Source organism: Alligator mississippiensis, chromosome 2 (genome assembly GCF_030867095.1).
Source record: "Alligator mississippiensis isolate rAllMis1 chromosome 2, rAllMis1, whole genome shotgun sequence".
Classification (NCBI taxonomy): Eukaryota; Metazoa; Chordata; order Crocodylia; family Alligatoridae; genus Alligator; species Alligator mississippiensis.
In genome coordinates this window covers 216,956,491-216,966,807 of record NC_081825.1, presented here as the reverse complement: position 1 = coordinate 216,966,807, position 10,317 = coordinate 216,956,491, and the positions used below count along the sequence as shown (strand labels likewise).

Below are 10,317 nucleotides of genomic sequence, written 5' to 3'. Positions count from 1 at the left end.
CTTCAAATTATTTGATGTACCCCCAGTTAAAAGAAACTTCACTTCACTGTTAAGGGAGGCTTATAGTACTCTGTGATGGGCCAAAGCCCATGATCTTTTGGCACATCAAATAGGTCTGTGTCACACCTGAAAGGGACTGTGACTGCGTATGCTGAAAGGGAGAGTGAACTGAGTATAACCAGGGTTTTTTCCAGTCTTCTTTCTCTTTTGTATGGCATCAGATATCAACTTCCAAATCTATGAGTCACTATCTGGTATGATTGCTCAGTATGTGGATTCCATCTGCCCCATCTGGGCATTTGTAAAGATTGCAGCTTTCGATTAAGTGCTGTGCTGTTTATTGGACACTGCATTCCCACAGGGGGCTGTCCAAGATGTTCATCTTGTAAAGTGTTGTTTTGAAGAGTCCATATCCAGATCTCAGTCTGTTCAGCTTGACCCACACTTCTCTGTCAAGGTTGTGCCCAATGGGGGACTCATTTGGTGTTGGTATAAAATGCTGTAGGAATAGGTCTGATCTTTTCCAGTGGTTGGCCCACTTTATTACTGCCCATAGGTTTGGTTCAGCATAAATGTGAGCACAAATGACATGTTGGGGGGTTGGGGAGCCACAGGTGATGTGTCAGGGGGCACATGTCCCTCCAGATTTCTGTACCCACAGCTGGACATGGGCTGAAGCCAGGCCAGACCAGCTCTGGATAGGAGCTACCTCCAAAGCCCAGCTGGCAGGACCTGGCACAGGAGGGAGCACTTTGATCGCTGCCAAGGTGAGGCATGGCAGTGCACAGTTGTACTTAGCTGTGCAGGGGACACCTTACCTTGGCAGCCATGGAGGCGCAGTGCTGCCCCCAATGCTTCACCTGTGCCACACCTTCCCCTCCCCATAAACTTACCTGGGGGGAACTGCTCTCCACCACACTGCTTGGCTGCCACATGCATGTATGTGCAGGCACATGCACATGGCATCCTCTGCATCCTGCTCCAACCCAGCCCTAAACAGCCTGCAAGGGGAAACCCACAGTTATTTGTGTCCATGTGTATCACTTTACACTATCTATATGGAATTTCATCTGCCATTTAATTGCCCATTCACTCAATCATCCCAGATATCTTTCTGTAGTTCCTCGCACTCCACTTTGTCTTCACTATTTTGAATAATTTTGTCTCTTTTACAAATTTGACCACTTTGCTACTCACCCCCTTCACTCCCCCTTATTTTGGTTATCAAGCCTGAATTTCTTTTCCTATTTCCTTCCCTCCTGCTTTCCTGCAGATGTTCTGAATTCAGTATGGAAGAGAAATGTGTCCTCATTGTGGCAAAGAATACAGTTTGCTATTTTAGGGAAAAATAGATTTTGTCTCTTTCTGAGGGTAAGGTTAAATCCATGATTTGTCTTTCACTTCCCAGTGGTTTAATTTCTTAGTGGTTTCACTTCCCAGTGGTTAAGGTAAGGACTGATAAAGGAATTGTAAAAATCTCACATTTTACTTGAAAAGAAGTGCAGTTCAGTCATTTACTTCATTTCAGTATGTGCACCAGCTGGGCAATTCTCAACATTCAGTTTGGAAAAAAAATCAGATTTCATTCAAATTGCAGAAAAGAACATAACACATGTATATTACAATTGTAAGAAAATCTCAGAGAAATTTTGAAAAAAGATCAGAACTTTTGAAAAACAGAATTCTGAGTTTAGGGGACTCTTTCAGATTCTTTCCACCTACTTGTATGGCCTTCATTACCACAGTAAATTAACAATTTAGTATAATTAGGTGTTGAATAAATTAAGGATAACTTTTGAAGGCTGTGCATGTTGTATTCTGAATGCCCTCTAGTGGTAAGTTTAATTGCAATAGCTCTTTAAGACTTCCAAAGCAGCAGGTAATGACGATTAGATGTGGAAGGGACTGGGGATAGTCAGTTTTAGGGCTTCTGATACCAAACCAATGAGAGAAGCACAAACAGTACTTCTTAAGTACATAGGCATGTACTGGGAATTAGTAACCCTACTGACTACCTCCCCTACTTTGCAAGGTTTCTAATACAGGCAGTCCTTGACTTATAACGTTTTGTTACAATGTTTTGCACTTACAATGTTTATAAATTGATACCATTTCAACTTTGTGATGTCAGTTTCAACTTTACAACGCTTGATCCGATGCCATGCCATGCTAAACCAGTGAACAAGTTTGCTGCATCTTCCATCTCCCTGGAGAAAATCTGTCTAAGCTTCCTTGGACACTTTCTTTAAGAAAGCAGACAAGACGCCAGAAAAACCTGCAGCCAAGACTCCTGAGAAGACTCCAGCCAAGAACCCTTCAAAAAGTCCAACCAGGAGCCCTTCAAAAAGTCCAGCAAAGTTACCTCAAAGAAGTTCTTCCAAATCAATATGATTGCTATTTATAATATTAATACATTAATGTAGCTATATTACTCATCTATAATTAACTGAGTACAAAATTTTGGGTTATTTTTGGTGAAAATAGGGTATGAGGCCTTGGTTCAGGAACCGATCCCCCATTTATAACATTGTTTCTTATGGGAAATAGGTTCCGAGTTACAATGTTTTGACTTAAGATGTGGTTTTCAGGAACCAATTGTGTCGTAAGTCTGAGGACTGCCTCTAGTCAGGTTTAGGGCTGCTAATGTTACAGCGCTAATAGCAGTGTACTTAAGATACATTGCTTGTTTAAACAACTTTGCTTACAGCACTATAAACAGTACCACTTTGTATTACTATTAGGAGTACAAACTTTGTTTTCAAAGTTTTTCTAATAGTCAGCATTGATGCTGCTAGTTGAGAATGATGGGTGTTACCAGCCATGAATCTGCTGCTGTTACTTTGGAGGCTTTTAATAGTAGCTTTTTGACAGCTGCTTTCCCTTTAGTGGTTCTGGCTCAAATAAATGGAGTACAGCTAGTTCCAAAGTAAGTAAGTACAGTTAGGATGAAGTTAACCAGGGTACAATTAAGTTACAAAGTTGAAGGCAGAGCTAAAAGATGCTATGCATTTAAGATTTTAATTCATGCTCTTACTCAATATGCAATAGGCAAGAAATTTGGATTGGCATTGTGCTAGATAGCTAAGTATACACTTATCTGGCATGTATAGACATGGAGTACCCATAATATTTGCTTTTCACAAGCACAACTACTGGAATGCACTCACTTGGCTTTAGTTAGAGAAAAGTTAAGGTATAAATAAGAGAGAAATCAAGTTAAGTTTTATGAGAATGCAAACAAAGTTTTCTAGCAAATATTAGAAGTAGGAAATCCAATTTCAAGAAGCTTTCAGAGAATGTTGGCTTTAAAAACTACAATTTTGCAACAGCAGGACTTCGAGAGAGGGCCTAGTTAAGCAGTGTTGTTTGAAAGGTCAACCATGAAACAGCATACTAAGGGAATTATTTTTAGCCTGAGGCTTTATGCGCTAGCATTCTGTCCTCAGAAAAACTGACCACAGGTTCTTTCAGGGACTTTATTGTATGCGTTGCCTGTGACTGTATTATAATTCAGTCTACTGAGGCAAGATAAGAGCCGTGTATAGCTCAGCATATAGTTAAAAGCAAAACTGGCTGAGGTGGATGGAGCTCCATTACAGCGAGGCCCTGTTTATAATCAAAGGGGGTGGAAGTCCTGGGTTTCAACAAACTGACATATACCTGTCACATCTCAGCCCAATTCTGCCTCACGGTGAAGGAAGCAAGTTCATGGCGAGAGTCCCATGTTTGGGGCGATCCTGTGGTTAACTGTAAGTCATTATTGCTTGAATGGGGTGATTCTCAACCCAGGACCCCATGAGCTCCCTTTAATGGTGCCGCGCAATTTCAACGTGCGCCCAGGCAGGGTGCAACCCCCTCCCCTGCTTTGCAACACCAGGTTTCCCTGCGCTCTCAGGACCATGCAACGCTCTTTGCAACACAAAAATGGACCCGACATCCTTTCCTTATGGCCTGGGTTGGGCTCCTGGGCGCGGGGGCACCAGCCAACCACCCCAGTCATTGCAATGGCACTCAGTCAAGCCGCCCCATTGCCAGGTCTTAAATATGAAACCATCATATTGGAAGCTCAAAATTATTGTACGTGCTGAAAAACTATCGTACACTGAACAATTATGCAAGTGAGAACGCATATAAATCGTCATCGTCTTTACTTTATATTGATCACTGTAACTCGCCACTGAGCGATTGAGGGCTGGGTCATCACAGCATTTCTTTACCTCGAGGCCAGCTGTCATAAGAAAGCGCTGACAGTGAACCCCCAAGTCGGTTAAGGCTCTCCCGACTGGGGCTTTGCATTTGCTGCCCCAATAGCCTTCCTACATTTTGAACATTTTTATTATGATTGCTTGTACAGGGGTTAAACATGATCGTGCAAACACGGTAATTACGGTACACCTGGCAGCACTGGGCCCCGGCCTGTAATGACAGGCAACGCACCCCCTGCCCTGCCTTGGCCCTGCCCTCGCCGGGTCGAAGCAGAGGCTGGGGGCGGGGCTAGGAGTGCGCGCGCAGCGCGGGGGATAGTGCTCGGCGCTGCTGACGTCAGACCCCCCCCATCCCCGTCCCTATCCTCGTGCGGGGGTGACGTAGACATCCCCCCACCCCTCAGCTCCGCTCCTAGGAAGTAACGGCTCCACCGCGCGAGGGGAGGGGAGGGGAGGGGAGGGGTGCTAGGACGCGGCGCGCTGACGTCACCCGGCGCGCTGACGTTGGGTTGGTGCGAGCGGCCTGTGCGCTGCTGGGGCTGGCGCCAGGAGGAGTCGCGGGCGTCCCTTCGCCGCGCCCTCCACCCCCCGCGCAGGTGAGTGCGGGGTCGCTGCCGCCCCCCTCCTCTCCCCTCCTCTCCCCCCGGGGCAGGGGATTGCAGGGGCGCTCCCGGGCCGCAGAGGCCCCATGGGCGGGTGGGGGGAGGCGCCTCCTCCTGGGCTCTGGCCGGCAGGTGCCACTCACGTAGCTGGGGAGGGGGAGGTTGTTTAGGCAGGAAAGGAGGCTTGAATCGTAGGTGTGTCCCCCCCTCCCCCCACTTTCCCTTGTGCTCTCCAGGTAGGCATCGTGACCCTGGCCTCTGTTTTTAGCCTCCGGAGCCTGGCGCACTGCAGAAGAGAAGTGGGGTCGTTACAAGCGTGTCTCGCTCTGTCTCACCGTGGTGGGCCTGTGTCATTTTCTCCACCCACCTGCTTGGGGAGGAGCAGACGGGACGTGGGGTTGCTATCCTGGGGGACTGGTGAAAGTGGGGGTGTTCCCAAGTCCGGGACGTAGAGCGAGGGGGGACCCTGCTTCTGTCTTTTGGTTACGGCAGCGGTTGTCAAGTAGGGGTACGCGTACCTCCGTGGGTACTTGAGAAGGACCTAGGAGATGCATGCAGGTGGCCAGGAACGGGGCGCTGCTACACACCATCCTGCGCTGCTGCACAGGTGCCGCCTGCCCGGATGGATGCGGAGGGCAGGGGAAGCTCGCATGCGGTGGCTACTGCTGCTCCATGTTCAGCCGCATGCCACCCTCCCGCCGTCCATCCGACTTTCCCCCGTTCCATGTCCATCCACTGGGTACACTGCTCCGTGTCCATCCACTGGGGGGTACACTGATCCAAAAAGCTTGAAAACACCTGGGATACAGTAATCTGATGTACCCCGTGCAACTTGTGTAAGTAAGGGCGCAGAGTAAGGGTGTGGGGGGGGGGGTAAAGTCTTTAAATAGTTTGGTCCTCTGGTTAGAGAGAGAGAGAACGTGCGCTTCATTCTTGCACGAGTTGTAGAGAACTAGGGCTGGAAGGGGATCTCCAGAAGTCTAGTCCAGTCCAACCCCTGTCTGAGTCACGATCCTCCCAATCCAAACCGTCTCATACAACCATAATCTAATAAACTGTGCATGAGTTTGCCATGAGATCCCCTGCTTAGTAAAGATCATATAAAACACTCAGGCAGGTAGTTTCTAGTGTGCCACCCTGCCCTACTATCTGATTTAAAAGCTTGCACTTTTGTAGGTAAGAACCTGCTACCAGTGGATGTACTAAGAAATTATTTTAACTTTTTTTTTTTTTTGTCAAATGGAAAGTGCCCAGGGAGGTAGCATTGACACGGTGGATTAATTGCGTGAAACCTACAGGAGAAATGAAAGCAAGATCACGTTGTGATTGTGAGCAGCTGTCATTTAAAGTACATGCGCCTCTGCAAAATGTATGCATCTCGAGCACATAATAAATACAGGCAAAAGATTTCTTTTACATGAAAAAGCACTTGTTAGAGCCTTCACTGACAAACTCCACATCAGTGTCTGCTGCTTCCACTGATGTGCAGCAAGCAGTTCCCCATGTTCAATTGGCTGTGGCAGGAGAAGAGGGTTACCTGTTACTTCCTCATTCTTTAAGTAAAGGGCAGTGGTGGAGAGAGGCACTTTTTCTTTGACAGCCATGGCAGGAGAATTAACAGTGATTACTCAGATACATACCATGCAGTTTCAGTAAATCTTAACAATTAACTCCCTGCACTTGTCCCCTTGAGTTCAGTGGGACGTTTCCAATGTGCATAGTTACTCCTATGAGTTTATAGGCTAGGTGGTTGGCAATAAATACTTGTTTCCTACCCTTTCCCTTCAAGCCAGATGTTACCTTGGCCACTAGAAGACTCCATAAAAGCCATGTTGCCACTGTTCACTAGAGAGCAATATGGTGATTCAGAGACTGTATTGAGGCACAGGACATCTGTATTATTTCTCACGATCCATGAAGGTTTTGTGGGTCCTGCTGAGCATTCTGTGGTTGAACGGAGACTTTTTCTGGCCTAATGGAAGGTGATGTACAGTGAAGTAACCAAGATAGGGGCAAGAGGAAATATGGACTACAAATGCAGAACCTTAAAATTGGAGCTGAGATAATTGATGATGATACAGAAAGGCTGGAAGGGAAATCAGTGCTGATAACTTCAATAATGAGTGCTAAAGATGCTGTGGCCATCTACATCTGTATCTTGGGACCATGCGTGTTATGTCCAGAAAAATATCTTTGGTAGTTGAGATTTCTTCTAAAAGTGCATATAAATGGAAGACTAAGTGGAACTCCATGTGATAACTTGCCACAGAGAAAGGAATGGGATTCGGGGGGGGGGGGGGGGGGGGTTCAAACTTTGCGGTTCCTCTCCTAAAAATAATGCCTTTGGACTGACTCAGTAAAAATAATCCCCACCAGGGAGTCATGCTTGGTCTGGGTAAAGAGTCTGTTCTGTTGTGCTGCACAATTTCGAATTTGAATATTGCACCTTGGAAATGTTTGCCCTTTTGTGAGGTCATTAAGTAACGTTCTTAATATAAATTGGGACATATCAGGAGCGTTTGGTCAAGGTGTTCAGTGATAGAAACTGGTACATAGTGGATGCAACCAGACTTGCAGCCAAGGCCTGCCACCAGTATTGGGGTATGGAGGTCTATTGGGATGTGAGCAAAGGCTCAGTTAACCTGCATGACACAGTGATGCCACTGCTGGGTCTGGATCCAGCCCTAGGGAGCCTTAGGGTCTACATTTGGCCTGGAAGAGCCAGGTGAATTTGATACCCCTGTTCGAATTTTTACACAGCATGAAGGTATGTTTAGTGTGCTAGATTCTGCCCTTGTTATATGCAAGTAACCTCTTCTGTCTTACTTTGTTTGGTGTTATTGGGGGTAAAATATGTGCCTTTGATTTTCTGGAAGAATGAAAAGAGAATTAAAAAACAAGATCATAAAGCCTATGTCCCCTTCTCTCTGCAAATTATGGATTTAAAAGGTAGAAGCGACTAGTATGATGTATGCCCGCTTCTCTCTGTCAGAAGAAGCAATTATTACAAGTTAGTCTGACCTTCTGCATAACACAGTCCAAGATTAACATTCTGCTTTAAAAACAGTCTTGGCTTTCATTCAGCCTTCCTTGTAAAATATGCTGCATGCCAGGCTTCTTAATAAACTGTTTTGCCAAGAGCAGCTGCCCTGCTGGGCTTTCCTGAAACCCATGCATTAGGATTTGAAAAAGGAAATGAAATTCCTTTGAAAAGTGCTACTTGTACATACAGGTGACTGAATAGATGAAGGTTGGCCTTTTTGCTTGGTCTTGCATCTTGAAGGCTGTCCTGAGGCCAGGATTTTAAAGCATGATGTGCAACTCCAAATCAAATTAGTAAGTTATTGTGCAGGCCTGTTTTTAGAAGGTACCAAATTCCTCCTCAGCTGAGACTGCCCTTGCTAATGCAGCAGTGCATTGAAATTTGAATTTAGGCTGCTTGTATCTAATTGGCCTCTGAGATTTAAACTTCACAAAGTTTAGATTCCATAACCCAACTTACTTTATAAGGATGGAATTAAATGCAGCGCTTCTGTTTGCAACGTGTGGCAGAGCAACTAATGAAAGTGCTTCCCTGTGCCAAAGGTGAATGGGCCCTTGAAATATTAGAAATAAAGGTACACCGAAGGTGCTTTATCTGTAGTTCAAGGTGGCAAGTACTGACTTAGTCTAAGGGTAGTTTGGGCATAAGCAAGCTGAAAACAGAACATAGCTTTTATTTATGGGTAGAAATAGCACCATTGTAAAAAAAGTACTTTAAGGTAATTCCTTTTTAAGGTAATTTCCTTGTATATTTATAGGTATAATGTTGACTTTTCTTGCTTTAAAATTTGAAGAAGTGGTCTAATGTGTAAAATATTGAAATAGCAATTTCTTAATAAAAATGAAATAACTCTCACAGTTCGTATCAAGTTTCAGCAAATGCAGCGAGCTCCTGTTTTTCTAGGATTATTAAATTAGTTTGAATGATCCTAAACCAAAAAGTGTAGAGAGCCGTAACAGGAAATGTACCGTTGTTTCCATGCAGCTAACATAGTAGTTTTTAATTTGTGTATCTATATGTATGCTTTTCTGAGCGGTACTAATATTTGTAGTGATACAATTTTCTTTCATTATTTTCTGTCAGCCATTTTTAAACCATGTGGAAGCGGGGCTCTCAAGAGAACTTGTCCTCCAAACCAGTAGTAAGTATTTTGCTTTCATTAAGTTGATTTTTTTTTTAATTCTGTGGGTTTTGGAAGCATTTTAAGATGCAGTAACCCTAAGTAACTGCTTTCCACAAGGAACCTTTTTAAACTGGTTTTTCCAGGAGATAGTTTGAAGCCCCTGAAGATTGCAGTGGTTTGTTTTTCCAAGCAGTACTTCATTGTCAGTGTGTAACCATGGCTATACTTATTCACCTTTAACCTGTTTATCTGGACTTAAGAAAATGATCAATAGAAACCATGAAAACATTAAACTGATCACTATTAGCAGGCTATTCCTTGGTTCTCTGCTGTTACTGTATTTTCTCACAGACAACACCACCCCCCCATCCCCAAATGCACCTTGTTTCTGTCTCTAGTGGGTTATGGAATAGAGAAGATCCCACACAACTTACTGATTTGTTTGATGCACTGGCTGGGGGAGTATCTAGTTGATTGCATGATTTCACAATGATTACACACTTAATTCATACAACACAATTATTTTAAAATTCTTTGCTACGCATATAACACTGCTTAGCTTTAAGAAACAATGCTCCAAATGCACTTCCTTCCCAAACAATGCTATAAGAATTAGTATTACAAAAACAACTACAATTACAACTAAAAGTTCAATTTGAATCAATACTATTATTTTTCATAATATACTTACAATCCTAGGATTCCGAGAAGCCAAGCACCTAAATACGGTTTCATTCCTCAGTAGTACAATTTAATGGGTTGGCCTCAGTAGTATGGTTCAATGGGCTCGCCTCAGCAATACGATTCAATGGGCTGGCCTCAATACTGATAGGACTAAGTCCCCTTCCTTCAGTCCCTTACAGGTGCTCCGCGGCTTCAGCGTGAACTAAGAGATTCTTGTTCACGGAGAGGGTGGTTCAGGTGATCAGTTTGATCTGGCCTACACTTGCGATTCTTCCTTCGTTGTTCTGCAAGTGAGGTTACCTCCAAATTGGGTCAGTAGGTTACAGTTTTTATTGAGTGAGTTGCCGTCTTGGGCCACTCCTACCCAAACCTGTCACTACTCCCGAATTTGGGCTCAGATCTTTCTCAACAGATTCTTTTGCTTGGTAATCAGTTTCTTTGGTTGATCATTTAATTACTTTGGGGAATTTCCATATCGCTGAATTGACTTTTATTTCCATTCTTTTAAAAAGGCTCCTAGGGTTTGATTTCTCAGAATGTGGGATGTTTGCTTAAGGGTAATTTTTAGGTTAACTTTGTTAAAGGCCTCTAAAGATAAAATTCAAGAGTTAAGACTTTGAGCAAAGTCAGGACCTTCCGCACGTAGACCAAAACAATGGC

At 44.3% G+C, this 10,317-nt stretch overlaps 1 protein-coding gene across 3 annotated transcripts in view; it reads left to right on the top strand.

Moving 5' to 3' along the window:
* Positions 1-4,703: 4,703 nt before the first annotated feature.
* LOC102571077 (golgin subfamily B member 1) overlaps positions 4,704-10,317 on the top strand; it is a 59,444-nt gene continuing 53,830 nt past the window's right edge. For all 3 annotated transcript variants that reach the window (XM_059722752.1, XM_059722751.1, XM_059722750.1), the window contains exons 1-2: positions 4,704-4,801; positions 8,934-8,991. In XM_059722752.1, coding sequence (XP_059578735.1) covers positions 8,947-8,991 — 45 coding nt within the window. In that variant the 5' untranslated portion in view covers positions 4,704-4,801; positions 8,934-8,946. The remainder of the gene's footprint in view (positions 4,802-8,933; positions 8,992-10,317) is intronic.